The 27,645-nt window shown below is 38.4% G+C and overlaps 1 protein-coding gene across 4 annotated transcripts in view; it reads right to left on the bottom strand.

The window, feature by feature from the left end:
- Positions 1-781: 781 nt before the first annotated feature.
- The window catches only part of LOC140483890 (uncharacterized), a 197,255-nt gene continuing 170,391 nt past the window's right edge, over positions 782-27,645 (bottom strand). For 2 of the 4 annotated variants that reach the window (XM_072582686.1, XM_072582696.1), the window contains exons 12-16: positions 23,458-23,616; positions 20,613-20,695; positions 7,401-7,545; positions 5,936-6,118; positions 782-3,228 (exon numbers count right to left, since the gene is read on the bottom strand). In XM_072582686.1, the coding sequence (XP_072438787.1) occupies positions 3,104-3,228; positions 5,936-6,118; positions 7,401-7,545; positions 20,613-20,695; positions 23,458-23,616 (695 nt within the window). In that variant the 3' untranslated portion in view covers positions 782-3,103. The remainder of the gene's footprint in view (positions 3,229-5,935; positions 6,119-7,400; positions 7,546-20,612; positions 20,696-23,457; positions 23,617-27,645) is intronic. The other 2 variants (XM_072582704.1, XM_072582713.1) reach the window with 2 other exon arrangements.

Genomic DNA, 27,645 nt, shown 5'->3' with positions numbered 1-27,645 from the left:
TAACCAAATTTTATGTTGCAGATGAATTAGAACATTTCAGGGAGGATATTTAAGGTCATTTCATTTTTTGGCCACATTGCTACAATGATCTGAGGTACTGAAATTTAAGTCAAAGAAGAGAAAAAAGGATAAATATACTGTATCTGGCAAGACAATATTACAAAGTTGTACTGTACTATATCACCATTATGTCAGAAAAAGAGAATTGAGTAAGGATGTATAATACAGGAAAATCACAAAACAAAATGGTTAATGATGTTCAGGTCAATGATCTGCTGAGGAGGCAAATTGTATTTGGTTGGATTTCAGAGCTCCTGTCCTACTATAAAGCGAACTGGTATATCATAAATTATGTAAATTTACAAATGGAAAATGTTGCGCTTTTTAATACATTTCAAAAGGTTGATTCATATTGCCAAACCTGGTTGGATAGATTGCTGGAAGTTTAACCATATGGTTTTGCATTTCCAATGACCTACATGCATCACTGACAAGTTCATCCTCACAGAACACCACTATTCATTATCCGATTCAATAATTGTTGACTGTCAAGTCACATCTTCAATTTATTTTATAACTAATCAGTGGAAGTGTCCAAAGAAAGTGAAGACAACATCCATTTTTTTAAGTTGTCTGTTTTTTTTTCTCCCAGGTTACACACAAAAATGTCTTACAGATTAATATTCAATTCCTGCAGGCTTCAGGACAATCCAAGAGCATTGGCAATGATGTAAATTAGGGCATCAATATACAAGAAAATAACTAATCGTCACTGCATCCCAACATTGCAATATAGCCAAAGGCTTCAAATTTTTTTTAATATTGCTCTTCAAGTCAGTTCTATCAGTAGGTCTAAGGCATGAAAATAGAAACAGCATGATCAAAATTTGGTTTGGTTTCTTTGGTGAACCACAGTAAGTAAAAAAAGTAACAAAAAGGTTTTCACTATTTCATTCACAAAATCCCAAACGTTCACATTATACACTATACAAGTTAAAATATAAATACAGCATTGTTCTGTGTGCATTGTCAAGAAATATAAAGCAAAAAAATCATACAGTGATTTTTGTTGATGCTGATAAAAAGAGGAAACTGAAACGGCTGAAGCAACCAACATATTTTCTATTTAGAAATTAATTTACTGCTGACCATATTAAGTTTCATTTTCAGAAGAAGTCTTTGTTCTTACCACATGTTAACCATTGGATTTACAGGTCATTTAATTCTTTCTTTCTGCCATAATCTCTCCATGATGGATTTTAAATCGATGGGATTTGGTTCTTCTCAGTATAAATTCTAAGTGGTTTCTGTACAATCTTTCCAATCATATCCACAGATTTGAATGATAATTAGACCTCGAGAATATAAAATACATTGCAATGAAATCTGAATCAAAATGATGTACTTAGATCTTTTCCCACAGTGCAAATTATAAAAGCCGGTGGTGCTTTATACAGATTCCCAAGGGTTAACAGCAGAAATGTTACAAAAATATATAGTTCATTTCTTCTCAATCCCATCCTTTCAAAGTAAATAAAATCCTAAGAATTAAACTACATTGCCATATGTGATGACCAACATATGCTACACAGCTGTCACATTCAGACATAAACATTCATTTTAAAAAATGCACTAAGATGGTTATATATACAAAAATTAATTTATTTTTTTGTTTTTTTTTACAAAAAAAGTAGGTTTATATTCACCCTTAGAAAAAGGCAGCTCCATATTGTAGTATGGTTAGTGAGGGCTGCAAAAAGCTGCCATATCTGAGAAAGTTAATATATTAGCACTTGTGACCTCAGAAAGAACCAACTGTCTTTTGGTAAGGTCATGCAGCGTCCTTTTGCACTTGCTATTCTGATTGCTTGTATCCAGGTGAGTTAAAGAGCAGCTTCACAATGCAGTCTCTGGGCTTGATCCCACCTTGCATCCTTAGAAATACAATACATAGGGGTCTTGTGGCTGTAGAAGTGAGAGATTGATTGAGGAAGAGGATGTTCAATGTTTTTGAATCAGACAATTAATCATCCAGGTTCTGCAAAAACAGGTTTCACTCACATTAATGCACCATAACTGCCTCTATTTTCTGTTCACCTAAAAATGCTTATTATAGTGATCAGTATATTTGGAGCAGCAATCAAAATGACACTTGTGCGACCACCAGATTACTACAAGCAGCATGTTAACGCCTTCACATCCCTGAACATGACTACTTGAAGCAATGTAAAATTTGGAAAGAAAGTAAGTTGAAATAGCCACAAGGGGTCACTGAAACCACAGGTAATCATTTTTCATATACTGTATATCAAATTGGGTCGGTTAGCTCCCTTGGCCAGATGGCTAGTTTGCAATGTAGAGTAAGGCTAACAGCATGGGTTTAGTTTACACACTGACTGAGGTTACCATGAAGGTCCCCCTTCTCAACCTTGCCCACTTGTATGGTGACCCTCAAGTTAAACCACTCCCAGTTATCTTTCTCTCCAATGACAGCACAGACCTCTGGAACTATGGTGACTTAACCTATGTCTCAAATGAGTGCAATAAATAATGAAATGAATTTATAAAATATATGCCAAAGTTAGCCCAGTAAAGTGAAAAGATACAACTGAAATGGTAATTTATGATTGATTTGCAAAAACTGCTGAAAAATGTAACTTTTCCACATGTAAGAAACAGAAAACTAATGACATGAAAAGGTGCAAAAATGCTCTAAAATATTTTATATTGTTAAAATAATCCTGCAAAGACATGTGCAGTATATGCACGCATAAATAAAAGGAGTTGTTCAATATTTGTGAAACAACATGGAGAATTGCAGAACTGTAAAATGCTGAATGTTAGAATTATGAAATTACAATGAACTATGAACAAACAACAGGGCTTCAGCTTCTATTCAATTTAACTTATTCAGATCATCATGAAATGAATGATTTACAATTGTTTTAACAATCACATTTTTGAAGACACTGCCATTTGATCTTTCCCGATGTGCTTTGTCTTTTAAGAAATATTCCCCATCCCAATGTGTTACTAATGGCACTGTTTGGATCAGATGTGGCTCGAATAGCAAGGAACAGTTTCCCACCATTCAGTGGTGCAGTCAGTGCCCTGAATGGAATTTCCTGATCCAGCGATGATGGTGTCGGATCGGTTCTTGCGAACTTTTCATTCCTTTTCGGTACAATCCGTGAAAATACCTTCGGGAGTTTCGCTGATACGTTGAAGCTATCGGGTGCAAGGAAGAAAAGAGAGAATTAATGGAGTTGACAAAAATAAATCAAATGATGAAATATTTGCAAACACTTTGTAAATGTGGGTTAAAATCATCAAAAGACAACTAATGCCGTAGGAGGTGAAACACACCACCTGTTGTGGTACTGAGATACACAGACTAAATTCTGCATGCAGCCCTTGGCCAGCATTGAGTCTGTGGTAAAGTTAAGATGCTGCATGTGGGTTCAGTCCTTTTAAACAAGGGAGAAGATAAATTAGTCAAATTTCCAATTCTAGTCTTTATTGATTGATTCCTACTAGGAAATGTGGGACCATGGATATTGGATTCAGTCAGAAGTAAACTTGACTGTTATGCATCTTTAAAACTGGCAGAATACCTCATGAAGTAAGTTAATTGGAAGTTATTTGCTATGGAACCAAACCCCACCATGAGCAGGTACCTTCTCAACAAGATAGGACTGCATCTTTCCTACAGGTCATTTTAAGCTAGCTGTCCTCAAGCATCATTCTACTGGAAGGAAAACCAATTACATGAGCTTAAAAAGTAGGTGGCTTTTTCTTGAATCTGGATTTAGTTAAAAGTAAAATAAATATATAAAATAGTCAGTCTTAATAGGTCACTCCCAACAAAATATTTTTGTCACACCTTATTTCTTATGTTTTGCTGCAATGCTGTGAATTCAAATAGTATTGTTTACATTCCCAACATCAGGACTAAGTAATGATGTACTGCTTTCTGAGAGAATGAATAGGAATGTGACCCAACATGTCCTTTCACTTCAAACTTACAGGTGCACAATAATATTGTTCAGATTATGGCCTCAAAGAAATATGAACCTTATTTAGGAGTTCAAATCATTAATAAAATTTAAAGCCCAAACTAACTACAAGCTATGATTTTACTGAAGTTAACTTTCCAAGAATAAATACCAAAGGAGCTGCTTAGTATGAACCTGGTAGTAACACTAGTGTTATTTTATGTATTGAATTTTGTACATCAAGTGACATATAAGCGGACTGGGGAAGGCAGCAGGTGTCATTTGATGAAATCCACAATAAAAAAGAAAATTAAGTGAAAATAATAAAATCAACATCCACTTAAGCAAGTTACAACAATCCTGAAGCAAATACATATCTAGCAATGCACAGGGTCTGGGAACAGGGGTATAAATCTCATTTTGACAAGTGCAACAACTTAAATTCAATTACTAAATCTGAAATATAAAGCTAGGTCAGTTATGCGGACTATAAATATGTTGATGATTATTGTGAAAAGCTGGTCCACCAAAGTCCTTGAGGGAAGGAAATCAAAATCCTTCTGAGAAATCACGAGTGGTGATAAATACTTGCTTTAGATTGTGTTGGGGCTGTTTTCATGCAGTGATTAGCTTGGAGAAGTTTTCACTTATCTACCTGAATTAGAGGAAAGCCTGCTAAGAATTGTGATTTGGAGATGCCGGTGTTGGACTGGGGTGTACAAAGTTAAAAATCACACAACACCAGGTTATAGTCCAATAGGTTTAATTGGAAACACTAGCTTTTGGAGCACCGCTCCTTCGATCAGGCGTTCCTTCATCAACCACCTGATGAAGGAGCAGCACTCCGAAAACTAGTGCTTCCAATTAAACCTATTGGACTATAACCTGGTGTTGTGTGATTTTTAACTCTGCTAAGAATCAGCTTATTAGAGGCAAGTTTGCTATCAACAAAATACCTAGCTGATCTCTCTCATTTCTGAATGAGAAACCTCCACATCAGTTCAGGTTAAAACCTATTTGCTCTTTTGAAAAAGTGATGGCAAGAACATGTTAAGATAGTATTTTCTGAGCAAGTTGTGTCTGTACCAATTGTGCAACTTCAGAGGCAACAGTGCATGATTATTGACTACCACATATGCGAGAACATCATAGTAATAGGTTCCACAATACCCTATACTTTATCCTTTTGTCTCTAAGTTCTTTGTACACAATTAAAAAAAAATGTACAAAATAATGGGCTCTATACTGCAGGATTTAACAGGGGTATAGAATACAAGAGAAGGGTGATTGTGATGAATTTATTTCAGACACTGGTTGAACCTCAGCTGGAGTATTGGGTACAGAATGCACTGCCTGATAGTGTGGCACAGGTCGGTTCAGTAAGGCATTCTCAAGAGGGTATTAGATTTTTATTTAAAGAGAGACAATTTGGTGGTTGGGGCGGGGGGGGGGGGGGTGCTATGGGAAAAAGCAGGAGATTAACACTGACTTTTAAATCTTCAGGGAGGCCAGTGTAGACAAAATGGGTTGAAGGACCTCCTTCTGCATTCTAACAGTTTTCATTGGCTAAGAGTGTGTGATTTGTGAACATTTAGAGGAGTATACATTTTTATTTTTATATGATTACCTGTTAACCAATTAGTGCAATTTTATTGAATACATTTTATTTTGACAATAAACTAATAACATGTTTATAAAGAAACCTGATTGTTTGACCGTCTTCCTTAAAACCAATATAGTTAAGACATTTAATTGGTAATCTTGCTACCTTAATGAAATATTTTTACCTTATGTTTCGACTTGTGGACTGGTGGGACTAGAACAATCATGCAATCCTCCAGCCTCAGCAGTAACAATATTTTAAACATCAAAAAAACTTTTCTCCTTTTTACTTTCTATTTTCCTCTCCTCCAATCTCATAAAGTATTTACGCAACTTACGTGTTATGCAGGCGACTTTTGGTTTATCCCAGTATCCATTGGTTCGACACTTAATGACTGGAAAGTGGCGTTGGATAAAGCCCGCACTGCAGTGGTACCTGATCATAGAATTTATTTCATATCGAGGTTTCAACTTCCCAAACATCCTAGCATTCTTCACAACAGGCGGTTGACCACAGGCAACTAAATTAAGAAAGGAATGTCTTCTGTATCATTAATGACAACTTATTAGAGGAAATTTACTTCTTAACATACAAAGTAATGGCAATCACTTTATATACCATAGGCTGAGCAGAATTATAGAAGAAAATTAGGAAGCAACTTCTACAATTGATGAGATAACAGCTAAGAAACTAGTATAAATAAGGTTTTAAAAGAAAACTCTGGTACAAAGTTGCAAATCACCTATCATTTTCTATAAATATAAATAGAAAGATATAAATAGAAAGCAGGAGACAACAGCTTTGCTTCACTTGGAGGTTGCCACTGATGATGTTACCTAGCCAGGTAATGAAACGTCTGGATATCAAACCTACAGCTCAGCGAGCAAACCTACACCCTCAACCTCAACCTGAGCTACAAACCTTCACAAACCTTGCAATAATTTTCTATAAAGTAAGGAGTTAGCATCTAATGTAAAAATCTTTAGTTATTGATAAAATCTGTCTTCTATTAAGTCCAAACCAAGGAGGAACAAAACACTATTCTGCTCATTTTAAGGTTATAGGGACTAAGGCTTCGACCAGCAGCTAACATAATCGTAAAAAGACTATTATATCTCTGGTACACTAAGATATTTTAAATGAAAATCAGAGCATGTGTAAATACTCTTAAGATTGAAGGACCTAACATTTAGCAATGAACACATTCTGAAAAGCAGAGGCCTAAATTATTATAGTAAAACCAGTAAAAGAACAGAACCACATGTCAGTTTGTACTCTCGTCCATTATGTAGTCATCACTCCTGCGAAATGTCTATAAATCTCAAATGATGTCAGGGTGAGTTTAATTTTAATGCCCTCTAGGGTGAAAAACCTGTCATCACCCGGCTGAGGTGGAAGATACTGAAAATGAAGCACTGTAATATTGCAGGGATCCATTTTGCATGGAGGGGATGCTTCTGAAGGATGAGTGAAAAATATTTTGACTACATAAGCAGAATATCAAGGAGTTTTCTACTTTTGTATTCTAGGGGCATATAGCAGCATATTATGTGCACCCTTAGCCTATGACTTTCCATCCATTAAAATGAGTGAATAAAGAGTCACAGGTTTGGGGTATGCAGATCACTGGTATATGTTTCCAGTATATAAATGAAGGAATGTCTTCACAAACCTCTTTACTACATATTGCTGTTATACTTTATGCTTTCATTTATGGGTAAGGTTTTGAAGAAATGTTGAAGGATAGGTTTGAGAAAGAAAAGGGGTAGAGCCAAGTACATGCAGTCAATGCCAGATCTTACCTGTGCCTTTTTTACAAGTGTAGGTTAGGTGGTAGTTACATGGAACATCATTCCACTGGCCACCTTCATGCCAGATCATAACAACACAGTCTTCTCCAGTAGAAAAGAAACTGTCAGGCTGGTGTGGGCGCCAATTTTCGTATTGCTATGTGAGAAACAAAAATGACAAAGTTAAGATAAAAGCTAAGTACTGCAGATGCTGGAGATCCAAAATAAAAAAGAAACAGGAAGTACTGGAGAAACTCAGCAGGTCTGCCAGCAACTTCAACTTCAAAGAAGAAAAATCAGATTCAAAATGTTAATTCTGTTTGTGTCTCTACAGATTGCTGAGCTTCTCCAGCACTTTATACTTTTTATATGACAAAGACTTTGAATGGAATCATCTGGTTTATCAATAACAATACCCATCACAGTATTATAATGAGTGTGCAACAGTTTTTGAGAACTGAATTAGCATGGTGACATAGTGTGGTACAGGTGTAAATGAGCTTCTAGACCCTAAAAGTAGACATTGTTTTTCTGCGTTCTAATTGCTGTGATGTTGATACTGGCAAACAGCCATGCCTAATGTTAATTCAATTTATAGCAATTATAATGAACTGTCACACTCAATGCAGAGATTAAGTATATGTAGACAAGGCAGATACCAGAATAATAATATTTTGTTTTGAAAGGTAGAGTAATTTCATTGAGAATTGAATTTTGAATAATAGAAGATTTACTAAACTGTAACATTCTCGATTCAGTGTCTGATGGCTACCTTGTGTTCAAGACAATAAGAACATACTTGCCACATGGTCTTTGTGCAATAGATACAATGCTTCATTAGCCCTGTGCTTTAACATTGCAGTGACCCTTGCTTTGAGGACACAGACACTGGTGTTTTATGTTTTTGCGCTATAAAAACATGGGCCTGACTCATATCCTGTGAAATAAGATTTACTGCCCATCTCATATCTTGTAGCATATGATTCACTTTCTAAGTGCCCTCTGTCTAAAGCAAGTGATCACATTTTCTTGGAATGCTTTCATTTGATTTCAATGGATGCCTGCCATTTTTCTGGAATCAGCTTCTTTTGTATCTCAATGCACAAAGGCTCTAGCTTTGAAACATTAAACTGGAATTTATTTTACCGAATAAATGAAGCTCTGAAGATAACGTTTTGCTTAGACAACTTCAACATGACATTGAACAATTATATCTTTTTAGGTATTGGTTAATGTAATAGTCTTTGCCTGCTGCAATTCAATAATAATACTCAAGGTATGAACAGGCCAAGAGGTAATAATTCACCACATTTGCAATACAATTTGTACTCTATTCCTCTATTTGCATCAACAAGCACATCCATTCTCCTGATTCCGTGGTCACTAAATATGCTACATATGTTGTGAATAACTATTCTCAATTTAATATCTCAGCTCCCACATTTTGCAGGAAAATCTAAGCTCTAGTTTCACCATAAAGAGGCTGGTATCTTTAAAACTGATTTACTTTACAGTATGTAAATATATATAATTAGCTTGCTCAAATTAATCAATTAGAACAAGCTAATTAGGCCATCAATTGAACATCCCATGTAACTGAAAAGATAGCAAAATAGCTGCATTAGTTTACGAGTGTCACAAAATGAGTCACTAATGCATTTAAGATAAAAGAGAAATAAAATACATTTTAAAAATAGAAACTGCTGGGAATTCTCAGGCCCTCAGTCAGCACAGAATGAGAAAAATAAGTTAACATCTTGCTCACAAACGAACTTAAAATTTCCAGCATTTTAGCATTTTTAAAAAATCTCAGATAATTGCTATCTTCATTTTTTTGTTCAGTCCTCAACCTATGTATTTTAATATCAATTGTTAATAAAATCCAACAGCATTAGTGAGATAGAAAACAATGTATATTGCTCTTTTTTGGGGTGAGTGTTTATCAACTTGCTCAGTTTTACTCCTCTCATCCATGCCAGAAATCCTTATGTATATGTGTTTAAAGTAATTAATATCTGCCACCCATTTCTCTTAACCTTAACAATGACATTCACAAACCTTAATCATGTGATTTGCAAGACACTAACATTAGTGTCACATTATGAGTCTTGTGCTCAATCATGAATTGTGTTTTACCAATTTAAAAATACAATTTATACAAAACAATATTGTTTATATAAACACAATTCTCACAAATCTCAACCATGCCTCATGATTTTTAATTCAAATTAATCATTCTCTTCAAAGCATTCCTTCCTCAGTTGACCTTGTTTCTACAATATCCTTTAATACACGTGCAACTTTTCTGTCTAATCTAGATTACAAAATCTCCTACCTCGTTCTGTAAAACCAATGTTAAATCATCAGGTACTATACCCCCGTATCAAAACCCCTCTCTCAACCCAGCTGTTTTTAAATTGAACTAACATGTTATTAATGTCTTTCCAGCACACTGCCTTTTACAACCATGGCTTCGACCACATCCCAACCAGACTTTTTTGTGTAAGATTTTGCTTCCAATGCAACACCTTAGGTCAATTCTTAGATTAAAGATTGCACATAAGTTGTTGAAGTTATAAACTATAATACCAAATCGATTTCTTCAATCATAATATTTTACTAATTTGCATCAGCTCTTTACTTAATAAGTTTGCAGGAAATAATTATAATGAGTTTTATGTGCAGATGCAACTTTAAAATGAGGTCAATGTTTCTGAAAGCATTGAGATTTCAGAATAATATTTTAAACCATGGATTCTGAACTGTCTTGGCAATGTTGCTTTTTATGGCCGTTACTAGACTGTAATAAGTGCCAGGACAATAAATCAGACTGCAATGCCTAGTCAAAATTTGGCCAAATCAGATAAGGCAACTTATTAAAAGGCTATTCTAACTAAGCTGCTTAAATTTAGCTGGAATTATATACCTAGATAAAATTTAAGGATTTTCTAGTAACCGTAACTTTATTTTACTTCAGAATTATGGGTTTTACACAAGACCTATTTTACATTTTATTGTACCTTTATCCGATCATTTACAATGCTATGGCTCAGTTAGCCAGACAACTAGCATGTAATACAGAGTAATTTGCGTTCAATTCTTGCATCAGCTGAGGTTACCATGAAGACTTGTCTCATCAACTTCTCATTTTACCTCTCTCTCACAGACACTCACAACCACCGCCCCCCCCACCCCACACACACACACACACACACACACTCCCACACTCAGACATGCACCCCCTCACAGACTTAAGACACTCTACACTCACTACACACACACACATACACTCTCTCTCACACTCACAACCCCCAACCCAGATACACACACACACACACACACACACACAGACAAAGATGTACATGCACACATATATTTTGTGGGGTGAATTTATACTTGCAGAATTACATTGTACTTTGCTCAAAAGCTGCATGAATTCATGTAAAACTCTGTTATCTCACTTTTTAGATTAGAATCAATCTACACATCATGGCATAGACAGAGAACACAGGGGGCCAACACCTTCAACATATTGTCTAGCTATCACCCATTGTTACATCTAACCTGAGAATGCAATTTTTAAAAAAAAGGTTTTGTGATTTACACATGAAAGAAGTGAAACTATCATGGTATTCAAACAGATGAAAGACTCACCAAACAATCAAGGTATTTTTCAGTGTATAATTTCAGTTACATCACACTGTAAAGTTTTGCTATAAATTCTGTGTTTTAGGATTGAGTCCTCCACTATCACCTGATGAAGGAGCGACACTCCGAAAGCTAGTGTGCTTCCAATTATACCTGTTGGACTATAAGCTGATGTTGTGTGATTTTTATCATTTTACCTGAGGTATGATGACCCTTAAATTCAATCACCACCGCTCTAATCGGGAAGGAGCACGATGCTCCAATTGGACTATGGTGATTTTACCTTGATGCCCAGTGAAATGTATTACAAAATCTTAAATATTAATGCTATTTTCCATTAATGCCATTAATAAACCTGCTCATCTGAACTGAGAGGTAGCTACCTGTTAGTAATTCAGGCTTTCTGCTAAATAGGTAACAACATTTGGGTCGGAAGGGGGGAACCCTCTTAAAGTTCAAGAGCATTACACTTGAAACAGGCAGCAAACACACAGCATGTTTCAAAAAGCATGTCAGCTCAGGTCATGTACATTACTATAGGCACATTCCATTTGATGGTCCAGAATGTATTTGACTAAAGCAAGAACACTGACTGAGGGACAGCTTGTTTTATAGCTTATGATTTGGTACTGGGTGTAAGCAACCTGCAAAGTTTTCCATGGACTAAATGAATTCAGACCACCCATTCACACCAGAATGGATTGATACACAGTGTGAAGCCAAGTGGAACAGGAGATGTGGGGAGTCTCACACTTCACGATATGTTACATCAATCACACCAGGACCTGATTCGCAAGTTATACTGCTCCTTTTCTTTGAATGTGCACCTGAAAATTCTTGAATCACTGCAAGAGTAGCAATCTAATTGGCTATAAGCTGCAGTTGATTTTATCTTAAGTGTGCTGCACTCAGATTGTGCCTCAATTCAAGCACAAACTAATTTCTAGACTGTGAAGTTTCCTTCCTCGTTTCGCACATGGTGAAAACTAATTTCATGACTTGACACAACTGAATCTCTTAAGTACTGTACGTACTATGAGTAAATTGATATATATTTAATGATAAAGTGAAAAATGATTTTACCTTATCTCTGTGGTGCTAAAATATATTTGCTTCAGATAAATATATTTAATGAGCTCCTAGTGACAACATATGTAGGTTTCATTAAGGCATCACTAATTGTTCAGTCACTAATTAAGAATTGAGTTCTATCTGCCTCTGTTCTCATCTATCTTCCACAAATCTTCATAACTTCATAAAATTTGTACAGTTTTCAGGAGACTGCAGTGAATGTTTCATGAGTGTTCTTTAATTATGTGTACATTAATTTGTACATAAAATAAAAATGATTATAGATGATCACCTTTTAGCAGTATGGTTTACAGAAAAGTAACATTGGGAAAAGATTTCTTGTGCAATCCGAAAATTCAGTGGGAGCACATCCCCACTGATATCAGCTGCCCCATAGCTATTTGATGCTTGTGGCAGAAATTAGGTTAGGGGAGACTTCCAGTGAAGAGGAGGTTCTGTCTTAGAGAATTGCTGCTCAGTTGGATGGCAAGCAGCTCTGTCTTCCCAATGTTACCGAGATCGAACAGTAGTCACTGCTGGAATTAGAGACAGTCCCTGAAGAAGAGTAGGCCAGAATGTCAGTAAATCCAGAGTATCATTGGGGCCTGGATATGATGTGCCAGGGAAGAAAGTGAAGGCTTTGCAGCAGATGGGCTTGGAAGGTCAGGGGTGGAAGGATTAAAATGGGACATGACCTTGAGGATAGTCTGCTTCTGATGGAAACCACCTCCCCCCAGAGCAAGTCCCTGCCTGCAATACCCCACCTTCCTCTGACCAACATAAGCATCTGCAAGGAAAGCTACCCAGTTATCTGCTTAGCATGGGCCTCCACTTGCTGTGGGTGTAATAAAAGTTGGGTGGGATGATGCATTTTAAGTGACTGACAACCTCAACAAACTCAAGGCTGGCAGACCACCAAAGGCCTTCACCATTCCCAGTGAAAGTTTAGATCATGTACATACACAATGGGCAGACCATGTACCATATTCAACAAGTTACCTCCTACCTCACCCCTGACTTCAAATTTGCCAGCAAGAATTGTTAATAACTCCCACAGATGGAATCCCCATTTATTTTCTTCAAGAAATTTGGTATTTATCCCTACTATTTTTCTAATGAAGGTGGGTAACTGTTTAGTGATATATGACAAAAACTGAAGAGACTGAATCTCAACTGGGAAGAACTTTATGAAAAACCTCCAGTGCATTTTTGATTAAACATTAAAGCCTGTTCATGCTAACAATAGAAAACTACATGGTACAGTTTAATTTAAATTACTCTGCATGACAGCATAGCATAGTTGACAGCAGGGTATAACATTGACAATGTGATAGAGAGGGGTCCTGCTGTTATAATGAGAATCATGCCAATAAATCTCTGTACTGTCAACACCTGTTCTTACTTGGGAATGAACATTCATAAGGGGAAATTTTCTCTTCTGTTCGGCATCAGGAGCCTATCACAATTTAATTGTGCCCTCCTGTCTTTCACTGCGAGTAATATTCACCAGGCACTGAAGACTATGCTCATGCAGTTTGCCTGCTTTCCATGCAGGTGTTGACAGGGTTAAGTGGTAGGGCTGTCAATTACCAGAGCTTGACTGTCCCTGTTGGGTGGAATGCATGAGTTGTCAATTGGGCTGCCAAACAATAACTTGATTACTTCAGATGATCCATCAGTGCGAGTGAAAACTGAAAATGCTTGCTGTAAATTTAACTCCTGCTGGGTTACAAGATGACACTAGGAGTAACTGTTGTAAAATCTCATGTTCACTCATCAAAAAAGAGGAAAGGAGAAACAACAAACAGAACTGTCACTTAAAAAAAAGTCAATATTTAAATTTCATGCAAATTCTTAAGTTTCTCAATTAATTTGTTTCATCAAGACCACTATAGATTGTATAGAAAGTCATCTGCCTTCCTTAGCTTTTGGTCTCCTTGAATTCTCCCAACTATGATTCTCCCTACATTAACAGGGCGATTGAGTTTAAGAGCCACAAGGTTTTGCTGCAGCTCTTAAAAACCATAAACCATAAAAACCATTAAAACTTAGTTAGACCACAGTTGGAATATTATGCCCAGTTCTGGTTGTCTCATTATAGGAAGGATGATGCTATAGAGAGGGTGCAGAGGATATTTACGAGGATGCTGCATAGATTGGAGGGCTTGTCTTATGAAGAGAGGTTGAGTGAGCTCAGGCTTTTCACACTGGAGGAAGAAGGAAGAGAGGTGACTTGAGAGAGGTGTACAAGGTAATGAGTGGCACACATAGAGTAGATAGCCAGAGACATTTTCCCCAGGGCAGAAATGGCTGTCACGAGGGGTCATAATTTTAAGGTGACTGAAGGACAGCATAAGGGAGATGTCAGAGGTAGGTTCTTTATGCAGAGAGTGTTGGGTGCTTGGAATGCACTGCCAGCGGTGGTAGTAGAGTCAGAGACTTTAGGGACATTTAAGCAACTGCTGGACAAGTACATGGACGGCAATAAATTGGAGGGTGTGTAGGTTAGGTTGATCTTAGATTAAGATAAATGCTCGGCACAACATAGTGTAACAAATGGTCTGTACTGTGCTGTACTGCTCTATGTTCTACATTTATTATACCATCTCCACCACAAGATGTAGGACTTTTGCTTTTGCTGAAAAAACATCCCATTGTTCACTGTGAAACGTGGAAGGGTGGAGATGCTACATCCCCAGATCTTTTTGCTTTATGCATGCAATTATCACTGAACATGCTGGATGGTGGTCAATAGGTTAATTTCAATATTAAAATATACCATTTAAAGAGTATGATGTATACTCTTTGACTCCTGTTCAGAGCAGTCATGACATGACGAATTGTATAAAGAAAACTCAATTGTTGTCTGAAGTGCAACTCAATTTCACTATGCGGGAGTTCCATTTAATTTTATTTTGCTGTATTTCCGACTTGTAGACAAATTTATTGCAGTGACTTAGGGGTTTCCTCACTATATGCAAGTTACAATCCTTTTCAGTGATACATTTTCTGTCAGTTCCATCATGTGGGGCTACTTAGCAGCATCTGGTGATTGCTGGAATCTGCAGCCAGAAAGCGTACAACATTTAGGTAATTTCAAATGTGCTTTTAGTAATCAACTTACCAAGGGATAATTACCCTATGAAAATGGGAAGCTGTGAATTCATATGTGCTAATAGCTGGTACATCTCCAACAGCTGTTAAAAACTTGTCAAGGTTACTGCCAGTCTGTAAAAGTCATTTCAGTCAAACTTGGATTTTACTATGGTGATTTATTTACTAACAAATATAATTTTAACACAGCCCTGCTTTAAGCTGTACCTAACATGGATGCTGGAGATCTGAAACAAAAGCAGAAATTGCTGGTGAAATGCAGCAGGTCCAGCAACATCTGTGGGGAAAAAGTTAACATTTTGAGTCTGGTCTGTGTATAGGTGGAGATGGAATCAGAGAGAAAGAGAAAGAGACAGATTTAAACCTGGTAGGCAGATATAGAGATTATTGATAGTTGGCCATTAAAGTTAAAGTTAAAGAAGACAATGTCAAAGTGAGGATAAACTGGACAAGCATAGGAGATGGTTGTGGATGGGGACAGTTCAAGTCTTTCCAGGAAGAAGCAGAGAGACCTAGTCTTCACACTTCTGTCCTCACCCCTTCGCTTCCTCTCCTGTCCCCAATAAAGCCTCCACATACAGAGGATCAGAAGAAGCCATTTCCGTCACCTCCAGCAGGATATTACAACCAGATACATATTCCCATTCCTTGTCAGCATTCTGCAGGGATTGTTCCCTCCAGGACACTCTGGTCCGCCCCTCCTCCACTCCCAACACTTCCCCTCACCCATGCAGGTACAGAAGGTATAACACCTACTTGTTTATCTCCTCTCTCCTCACAATCTAAAACTCTAGACACAGGTGAAACAGCGATTTACCTGCATTTCACTCAATCAAGACTATTACATTTGCTGGTCACAATGCAGTCTTCTCTACATTGGAGAGACAAACACAGACTGACTTACTGACTGTTTTGTGGGACATCTACAGTCTGTCTATAAAAAATGACCCTGACCTTCCAGTTGGTTGCGACTTCAATACACCACTGTGTTCCCACACCAACATTTTTCTGTTGCCAGCCTGCTGCAGTGTCCCAGCGCAGCTCAGAGCAATCTCGAAGAACAGCATCTCATTTTCAACTTGGGAGCCCTGCAGCCTCTGACACTCAACATTGAGCTCAATAATTTTAGAGACTGATTCCATTCTTCCATGTTTTTAACCCACTCCATTCCCTGGTCTTGTCATGGCATGGGATGCTTTCAGCACAGCCAACCCATTCCTTCCTATCCTTGGGAATCATTTATTCAGCTCCTCTCTGTACTGGCCCTCATCAGCTTACCCCTTTCATACCCCTGTCTCCATCTCCATCTACCCACTCACCTCTCCCCCCTACCAACAGCACTCCCTGGTCTTCAGCATAAATACCAATTTCTCCAGACTCAAAACGTTAACTCAAAATGTTAACTCTGCTTTATCCCCACACTGATGCTGCTCGGCTCAATAAGTTTTGCCAGAAATTTCTAATTTTGTCTTAGTTGTAACTGTCTGGTGAGCAATGAATAATACGATTTGTTTAAGAATCGTCAGCATTTCGACAGACTATTCAGATCTGTTTGGGGAATTGTTTTAACAGTTCCTAGAGCAGATGAGAATTAAAATATGGTACACATTTGGGCCAGGCTGGGTTGAAGTATCCACATGTGATCCCTGTTTGGTGCCATGTTGAGCTGCTGGGTTGGGAAAAGTTCCTATTCATTACTGAAATTGTGTGGAACGAGCTCAGTTATGATGCGCTCACTCAATGACTATAGCACTGGAATGAAGAATGGCTGCATATGCCAAATGGCAGGCTCTTAATGGCACCCCAAAACAGTTGGCCACTAACAGTTAGGCCCTGGAAAGAAAGGAAAAGGAGAATGCAGGAAAATCTAGCACACCTCACAGTCTGATGTCTCCACAGCATCTCAACTGATCCACCTGTAATTGCTATATTGGTTATGCTCGACTTGCAGAACTGGCCATGGTCCAGACCTTGGGCTGCAAGAACTGAGCTGATTCCTGAACACTGGTTGAACCAAGCGTCTGACTAATTGTGGCCAATTCCCTTGGTGTGGAATTGGATGAGATCCTTGACAGGCTGTGGTGGTATTTCCTGATTGACGGTCATCCCCCTTGACCTCACTATGGACAGGTCTCTTTTAGACTTGCACTTAAACCATTTTCTTGAGGCACATGCAATGTGTTGCCATGTAAGCTGCTGCCACCTGTTGGTCTAACATTGAAGTAGCACAGTGCCACACAACGACATTGATTGATTGGTTCTCCCCACCCTAACAAGCTCTCTGCCCCAACATCTGCACTAAGCATGCAATATGAAGTATACGAAGATGGGCAGCCTCCAAGTATTCACAAAGTGAGTGAGCTAAGAACCAACAGATGCATCTTGTGCAGGTGCACGAGGTGCACATCTGTCCCTGCTTGCAAAGTGCCCTGGCAGAAGCAAGCAAGTCACAGGTGTTACTGAGTTTCAAGATAAAGCATGAAGGAACTGAAGTCGCTTGTGAGTTTATCCAAGAGCAAACCTGATGAAGCTGGTGGCTTGTCAATGCTGACTCATGTGAACTAAGGGTCAAAGACTATGATGGCCATGCAACGCACAGGGGCATTGTGCTGAACAGACAGTTGGATGATGATCAGTAAGCTGTGTTACTCATTCTGACTTACATGTCAGGAATTCTCTCTAGGGGAAAGAGGGCAAGAATTAGATGTAGCATATAAATGAGGTAAGATAGTGGCAGGGGTTGGGGTAAGAAGTTCCACATAAAGTCTTTGGCTTTTCCAATATTCTTCCATTCAGGTAAAGAGTGACTGCAAGCAAGAAATTGGAGGATCACTGGAATTTATATCCATCCATGACCTCGAAAGGTTCCACAGTGCTTCACAGTCAATTTAGAGCAATTTGGAAATATAGTAAATACATTTCAATGTTTTCAAGGACAAGCTGTCGGAGGAAGAGGAAGGAAGTGTGAGCTCCAAAAGCTTGTGGTTTCAAATAAACCTGTTGGACTCTATAACCTGGTGCTGTGTGATTTTTGACTTCAAGGAATAAAAATAGGAGAAAATTTGGGCAAAAATTTGTATTGAAGTCATTTTCTACTACCATTAATTAATGAGAGTAGCAGTGTTCTTGGTGTTAGTTGTGAGAACAGATGAGAGAAAATGGGGCTCTTCACTTGAACTAAGTCAAGAGGAAACCTTTTCAACGTGCTAAAAATTACCTTTTTCAGAGATACATTGAGAAAAACAAATTTCCACTGACCAATCAATAAGTGGGATCAAAGGAATTAGTGTCATAATCCAAATGGATGAAAGGAGAGGTTAAGATGATTGTTAATATATGGTCTCAGTGAATAAAAACACAGATGGAAGCAGAATCAGTCTTTGCTTTCAAAATGGAATATACATAATTCAAGAATATGAGTTTTCACCAGTCTGGTGAAGGGAACAGGGGCTGGATTGGAAAGCAGCAGGCAACACCTCTATAATGAACTGAATAGTCTTTTGCTACCCTGACGGAATCTGTTCTACAATTTATGCAAGTAAAATGATCGTGTGACTAAATGCTAAAAAGTTTATTTGAAGAGAGATAGAAAGTGTGCTTCTATCAAAGATTTTAACAGTTTTCAGCAATTGTAAGTCACTCATGCATTTTCTTTCCCCATCAGTGCATGACTCAGTAATATAGTGCAGATTGGATGGGGTTTTTTTTTTACTGATTTTCCATGCAGTCATTATTACACAATGCTCAAATCGGCCAATTATACTAGACTAATTATGCTGCATCAAAAACAAACATACCATCAAGGAGGCTTTTCTTCTCTGAAGAAACCAACTGAGAACTTCTCCCACTGGATTTCGTCTCAGTGAGGGTAAATCTGTCATTTACACCACTTCTGTGCAATGTCTTGGGAGTTTTATGTCTCAACTTACACTTACAATATTGGTGATCTGAACTATGTTACCACATGCAGTGGTGACTCACCTCTACATAAAAGCTCATTATATTAGCAACTGCTGCTGGAGCACATTGTGTGTACCTCAGCAACAGGTCTTGGGAATGGCTCAGTACAGAAATCTATAAATATCTCTGCCAGATCACCAATAACATTTGGCATAAAGCACTGAATGCTTTTTGGCCTGTACTCAGGAACAAACTTGAAATGAAAGTAGCAGAATCACACTGAAATACCTTATATAGTCAAATAATGCTAATAATTCAAACAGCATAATGTGTAAAGTCAGTGGAAGTGCAAAGAATTTTTAAGGGAAAGAATTATGTTCTAAATGTATTTCTGCCAGGTTTTTAATAATGCGGATTGTTTGATGTTTCACCTTATAAACTTTAGTTTTTAATAACATGCTAAAGTGTCAACAGTGGAGTTTCTTTTGGCTCTTCATAACTCAGTCAAACTGTAACTCTTAATTTATATCTATGTTGTATTAGTGGTTCACAATCAAATGCTAGAATGAACAATATGAAAATCATTATGATTCATAGTGTTGCTGTACTGATCATAATTAAGAATGAGCACAAAAATAGTTTGAATTGAGCCATCATAAGTCAATTAAGAAAATTATTTGGGCAATTTACTTCCAAAGGTAGACTGCCACATGTTTTCAGTGCTGTAAGAATTTCTCTTCCCCTTTTCTTGTTTCTTTAATTCTCAATAGCTTGGAAAGATCAAGATAGATACAGGCTGCTTGGTACATAGTCCTCATTCTTTAGTGAGGGAGTCATGGCCTTGGTAGATATATATCCGATTAATTTCTGATAAGGTAATGTATTATGTGGCTGCAGTGAGGATTGTGATTATCGCACAAGTGTGTTTGCCTAACCTATTGCCATTAAGTAGACAGGTATATGGGTGTTAAGTTTGCTTCCATCTGATAGCAGTTATGGTACAACAGAACATGCAATTCACAAATAATTACATAATGAATTTGTTTTATCTACAAGTTTAACTATCTCCACTGGGACGTTTAACGGTTCTTGATGAGTTAAAGAACCACATTTCCTAATGCAATCTGAAAATCCTTTCTCTGTATTTAAATGACTCAAATTTCTGATCACATGAATTACAGTCAAAATCAGAGACTGCAGTTTATACAAGCACATTTTCTTGGTTATAATAGTCAAGGCTATTACATTAAGTGATATTTCAATGTACAAATGCATTATGTAATCATAAGCAATTCTTTCATATGTTTGTTATATTGAAGAAACTAACCCATCTGCGGATTAAAGTTGGCGGTGTAGTTTTTATAATGCTTGTGCATTTAACAATGATACTTGTCTAGAACCTTGTGGTTAGGCCACACTGTCTGCTCACAGATCCCTGAGGGGTTTCTCACTTGAATGATATAAAACTGAAAAAAAATTTCAAAGACTAACCAGAGGGCTTCCATCAGTCCAACGGAAATCATGTTCAAACATTTTGTCATTTAGGCCAATCCATTGGTAGTCCTGGCCAATACCTATGGGGCAGATAAAACAAGGAAAGGATGTGTTTAAAAACAATTCCATGTATGGCAATGATTAATCCAGCAACATCAGGAAGTTTATATGTATATATAAATTGCCCTTCCTGTTCTGTAGATCTCAAACAAAAATCTTGATGACTGGGTGTCTTTCATCCAATCTTTTTGGAATTTCTATCTTAATATAAGTAAACTGCTTTCATCGTGCTTTCCTACCCTCCTTCTCTCCCGAAATTTTTAAAAAATTATCTTTGTTAATTGTCGTGGTTTGGCTATTCCACATTTCTGTTTATTGGCATTGTCCTAGTATGATTACTGAGGTACTGGTAACATTTCTGGCTGACTTTGTTATACAGGTAAAAACTGAAAGACCTGCAGATGCTGGAAATCAGAAATAAAAACAGAAATTGCTGGAAAAGCTCAGCCGATCTGGCAGCTTCTGTGGAGAGAAATCACCAGAGTTAATGTTTCAGGTCCAGTGACCCTTCCTCAGAATGCATGAAATGTTAACTCTTGATTATTCTCACAGATGTTGCCAGACCCACTGAGCCTTTCCAGCAATTCCTATTTTGGTTTATATGAGTATTGCTAGGCTGCACTAACTTGTAATAGTAGGTACTGTTGTCAGAACCATGTTAAATCTATTATTAGATTACTTACAGTGTGGAAACAGGCCCTTCGGCCCAACAAGTCCACACCAACCCTCCGAAGAGCAACCTACCCAAAACCATTCCCCTACACCTAACACTATGGGCAATTTAGCATGGCCAATTCACCTAACCTGCACATTTTTGGACTGTGGGAGGAAACTGGAACACCCAGAGGAAACCCATGCAGACACGGGAAGAATGTGCAAACTCCACGCAGGCAGTTGCCTAAAGCAGGAATTGAACCCATGTCTCAAGTGCTGTTAGGCAGCAGTGCTAACCACTGTGCCACCGTGCCTCCCACGAAGTACCATTATCAGACTGTGCTAATTCTATTACTCATCTGTGATCAATAAGCAATGTTAACTCTAATATTCAAGCAATATTATCCATGGCACTAGGTAAAAACAAGGACTGCAGATGCTGGAAACCAGACTTTATATTAGAGTGATGCTGGAAAAGCACAGCAGGTCAGGTCAGGCAATTACTGATGAAGGGCTTTTGCCCGAAATGTCGATTTTCCTGCTCCTTGGATGCTGCCTGACCTGCTCTGCTTTTCCAGCACCACTCTAATCTAGTATCCATGCCACGATAACTCTATTAGCTAGAGACCATTATCAGTGTTATATTGAAGGTGCTAGATTGTTCATTTTTTAAAACATTTTTTGAGACATCTTGTCAACTCTTTATCACACCCAAAACTGTCAACTGTAGGCATGGAGGAGAGGAAAGTAAGAATGCACTTAGAACTTAAAAACAAGTTAATTAAATACATTTGCACCAGCCCTCACAGGTTTCTGGCCCACGTCAGCTTTAGAGACAAAACGCATTCACAAGGGGTCCATGTGTTAGAAAATTAAGATTCTGGTTCTTAAGAATTTTACCTATGCATTAACGTATGCACTGAAGGATTTTGAATCGAATTACTCACGCTGTTACATGTGATTTTAAAAACCTTATGGACTCTTAAATGCATAGACAGGTTAATGCTCAAAATAAAATGTATTCTGAACCATGCTCCCCTAGTGTTTTGCATCTCAGAACTACTGACCCTTCAGATGTGCTCACCTCTGTCAGTTTCAGTTTTGTCATGCTTCCACTGGGCTGTCAGATGGAGCATGTGCAGAAATGTGATGGCCTCCTCTGAGGAGGTAAAGATCACTGACATGTTCCAGCTGGCCCGAGTCCAGTCATACCCTCCCGCTGGCTGTCAATGGAGTTCCACTGCAGTCATGAGGAAGGCAAAAACCCAGGTTCTGTAACTTGTGAGACAAAGGATGAGGTGCACTCATAAGCAACCTCTGAAAAAAGGAAACGGGACCTAAATGTAAGCTTTCCAAAGCTGAACTATCTTTTATGTTGGACAACTCTGCATGTTATTTCTTTGTGTTTGTACTTTCAGACTTGAGCTTTAGCTTTGACCTTGAATCTATTGTCTTGATGCAAGGAAGTAGATCCATTGCATTAGAAATATCCTCTCAAGAAGGAACCATTTCAGAGGCTACTTTCCCTGGATTGTCGGAGCTGAGGGGTGACCGTACAGAGGTTTATAAAATCACGAGTGACATGGATAGAATAAATAGACAAGGTCTTTTCCTCAAGGTAAAAACAATGACTGCAGATGCTGGAAACCAGAGTCTAGATTAGAGTGGTGCTGGAAAAACACAGCAGTTCAGGCAGCACCCGAGGAGTAGTAAAATCGACGTTTTGGGCAAAAGCCCTTCATCAGGAATACAGGCAGAGAGCCTGAAGCGTGGAGAGATAAAAAGGTCTTTTTTTCAGCGTAGGGGAGTCCAAAACTAGAGGGCATAGGTTTAAGGTGAGAGGGACAAAATTTAGAAGTGATCTAAAGGACAACTTTTTCATGCAGAAGGTGGTGCGTGTATGGAATGAGCTGCCAGAGGAAGTGGTGGAGGCTGGTAAACTGACAACATTTAAAAGGCATCTGGATAGGTACATGAATAGGAAGGGTTTAGAGGGATATGGGCCAAATGCAGGCAAATGGGACTAAATGTATTTATGATATCTAGTCGGCATGGACAAGTTGGACCAAAAGGTCTGTTTCATGCTGTACATCTCTATCACTCCATGATTAATTGTCACAGAACATACGGTTCACAAAAAGTTGCTCTTCATGTGTGAGGATGCTAGCCAAGTGAGCACCCTGCAGGCGACATTCCTTCTCTGCATCTTCCCAAGCTCGCCGGTGACCGAAGTACTTATAGCAGTGTCCTTGGAATTTGTGCCAGCCAAAATCACACACCTGCGTATCTGAAAATCAAACAGACCCATCCATCAAAACGGCATTGCTTTTCCAGACTGTTACACTAACTCAAAGCACAGCAGATACATATTTGCTTTGAATATAATTTAACTTTTAGAAGATACAAACTATGCAACTACCAAGGGGAGATTTACATTATGCAATAAATTAATTTCATTTCTTCAAATATATCATAGCCCCATACAACAGAGTTAAAACATGTCAGAAAAAACATATTAATTTACTGGCAGTTTAGAAGAACCTCATGACTCTGTAAGGATTTGTAGTAATGGCATAAGGGTTATTTTTGACATCCAGTTTCATCCATTTCTGATCTATACCATAAAATGCCTGCACACCATGGCAAATATTTTTGTTTCATTTAATCAACACCAACCTTAGCCAAAACAATTAAAATAGTTTAAAAATAGTTAAATTGTACTGGCTTTAATATTATGCTGTTTCAACTTTTGCTATTCACTGTTTAATACTTTCATGTTTGATTATTTATCCTGCTAATTTAAATAGACAAATAAATTATGCACAAATAGTGATATATCATAATTTCAAGAGAATCAGATTTAGGACAATAACGAGGTGGCTGATTTAAAATGCAAAGAACTCAATCCCACTTTTTAAATTTTATTTTATTAACTCATGGGACATGGGCATTGCTGGCTGGGTCAGCATTTATTGGATATCCCTAGATGACCTTGAGAAGGTAGTGGCAAGCTGCCTTCTTGAACCAATACAATACATATCCTGTACATAGACCCACATTGCTATTAGGGAAGGGATTCCAGGACTTCGACCCAGTGGTACTGAAGGAATGGTGATATACTTTCAAATCAGAATAGTGAATGGCTTGGAGAGGAATTTGCAGATGATAGTGTTCCCTTATATCTGCTGCTCTTGTCCTTCTAAATGGAAGTGGTCATGGGTTTAGGAGTTACTGTATAAGGATATTTGGCGAAGTTCTGCAGTTCCTTTTGTGGATGGTACACACCTTTACTGCTGAACATTGATAGTGTCAATCATGTTGGCTGCTTTATCCTGGATGGTGCCAAGCTTCTCAAGTGTTGTTTGGAGCTGCTCTCAGGCAGTCAAGTGGGGAGTATTCCATCACAGTACTCACTCGTGGCTTGTAGATGGTGGATAGGTTTTGTGAAGTTAGGACCTGAGATACTCGCTGCAGGATTCATAGACTCTGCTCTTATAGCCACTTTATTTATATGATGAGTTGGTTCCTTCTCAGTGGTAACTCCCATGACATTGATAGTGGCATATTTAAAGAAGATAATTGAATGTCATGGGACAATGTTTGGAATATCTCTTATTGGCCACCATCTTTGCCTGGGATTTGTGTAGCATAAATATTACTTGCCACTTAAATATCCCTAACCATCATTCTTGTCATCAACCTTGACATTTAGTGCCATTGTCATCACTTAATTTCCCTCAAGATCAGCCAGACCATTGACTAAATCAAGCCACTCATGAGACAGCATGTTAGCCTGAATGGCAGCATGAATATCAGGTCATTGGGGTCAATTTCTATAAAGCTGTAGAGATACATCTAAACTGGGTCATCAAAAACTGAACATGAGTGAACATAATGCAGACCAAATGCAGATGTAGTTTTAACTATGATGTGAAAAAGGAGGACTTTTCAGGGGAAGCACCCAAGTTGTCACTTCCAAATCTCTACCTGCAATTTTTCTTTGGCTGTTTTATTCAGGGAAGCTCATTTTCAGAAAAAAAAAGAATTGGTAAATGGCCCTACAGTCAACCCAAATGCTTTGTAGTGCCAATGTACCTGACCTCAACTGGGTGGCACTCAGGATATTATTACTGGCCTGAATGCCTCTTAATGAGTGAGGCAATATCTGAATAATTCCTGATTCCAAACACTCTGAAGTTACTATTGTGAAAAAGACACTGCACAGTCAGATTTTCTGATGAGGAAAGGATTAGGTTCAGAGGTGATGCCCCTATAGTCATATGAGACACTTACCTGTCCATGTTTATGTGGAAACACCTGTGTAGAAAAGATACTGAGCACACACAGCACTTAATGACATCGTAATTGTATAATGGATCAATATATTGAGAAGAGAATGACAACACAAAGACAGAATATTGGCAACATTTAAAATTACTTGAGGTATATTTCAATAAGGGCTTGACAATAAATCAAAAGACAAATTAGAGGACAGCTCAGTTTATTTATTTTGCGATTTAAATGTGTGGTGACTTTCAACCTCCCAACAATAAACTAATTACTAATTAAAGCAATTTGTCATCCCGATGATTTTTAATAATTCATTTTCTAATTCCACTGTATCACTGACAAAGCTAGCATTTGTCCTTCTCTAATTGCTGGGTTAATATAACTCAATGCTTTTCTGGTCACATCAGAGGCCATTTTAATTAGGGGAATAGCTTCTAACTGTTGAGAGTTCAATGGGTTTTGACTGTTGTCTGTTTATTGTTATACAGAGTGAACCTTTCCTTGTAACGAGTAGTTTACAAACTCAAACAAAAACTCTGGGTGGCAGGATTACACTCAAATATTGTCACCCTTACAAGGTGTCCAGGTGATGAAAATGAATTTGAGAAATAGCAGCACTCACACTGAGGGCCTTTAAATGGGCATTCAATACTTCCATGGAGGTCTCTGCTTGTGGATGCAAATCTGGGTTGACTTCAATGGCATTGTCCAATGGCACTAGAACTTTGGGGTGACTGTGCATCCATGACCACACGGCAACACACATGCGCACAGTTCCAGGCCCTGTACATCATTGTGTCATACACAAAACCCCACAATGTGTTTGCATGCATTACAGGAGCGAGCTTGAAACAGGAATCAAATGAAATTGGAGGGAAGGGAATGGGTGGGGGGACAAATGGGGCTGAGGCGATGATTGGGTCCACATTAAAGTTGGGGGGAATGGGAGAAGGGCATCATCTGACCTCTGTCGCCCCCTGCTGATCTCTTTCTCTCTCTCCTCCCTCATAATCTCCCCCTCCCCGATTTCTCTCTCCATCTCCACCCACATCCCAATCTCTACCTCATCCTTAAAAGATGAAAATAGTTAAAACTATCTGTTCAAAAATATAACTAAAGTCTGAAAGTGCGTTCAAACCAAAGGGCGGCACGGTGGTTCAGTGGTTATCACTGCTGCCTCACACACCAGAGTCCTAGGTTCGATTCCAGCCTCAGGCGACGGTCTGTGTGGAGTTTGCACATTCTCCCTGTGTCTGCGTGGGTTTCCTCCGGGTGCTCTGGTTTCCTCCCACGATCCAAAGATGTGCAGGTTAGGTGAATTGGCCATGCTAAATTGCCCGTAGTGTTAGGTGCTGGATTAGATGTGCTAGAAAAGCACAGCAGTTCAGGCAGCATCCGAGGAGCAATAAAATCAATGTTTCGGGCAAAAGCCCTTCATAGTGTTAGGTGCATTAGTCAGAGAGAAATGGGTCTGGGTGGGTTACTCTTCGGGGGGTTGGTGTGGACTTGTCAGGCCGAAGGCCCTGTTACTGCACTGTAGGGAACCTAATCTAATCAGCTACAGATATGTTTCTAAAGACAAAGATGTGTATGTGGACACCTTTCAATAAATCTTATTCACTAGCACATGTGCAAGCATCTCCCTAGAGCATACTGCATATGCTTATCGGTATCACCAACTGCAGCCATTTGCAATTTCTAAGTAAAAATGGAGCTACCGCACAGCTTAAATGCAGTTCTTAAAGGAAACATGATTGCAAACCATTCTGTGACAGATTGCAGCAATATTGGAATTGTAGGAGCAACAAGGCTGTTCCTGCTCCCACAGACATACTGCAGCCCACCAATAATCAATAGGCAGATCTGAGGAAGGGTCACTCGACTCAAAATGTTAATTCTGATTTCTTTCCACAGATGCTGCCAGACTTGCTGAGCTTTTCTCGCAATTTAAATTTTTGTAGCCAACAGGCAGGATAGCCTGACTATTATAGTATTTACACTGAATTTTTAACTTCTCACCCAATTT

Source organism: Chiloscyllium punctatum, chromosome 2, assembly GCF_047496795.1.
Source record: "Chiloscyllium punctatum isolate Juve2018m chromosome 2, sChiPun1.3, whole genome shotgun sequence".
In the NCBI taxonomy this organism is placed as follows: domain Eukaryota; kingdom Metazoa; phylum Chordata; class Chondrichthyes; order Orectolobiformes; family Hemiscylliidae; genus Chiloscyllium; species Chiloscyllium punctatum.
The sequence above is the reverse complement of the archived record's forward strand: the minus strand, read 5'-3'. Positions and strand labels throughout refer to the sequence as shown.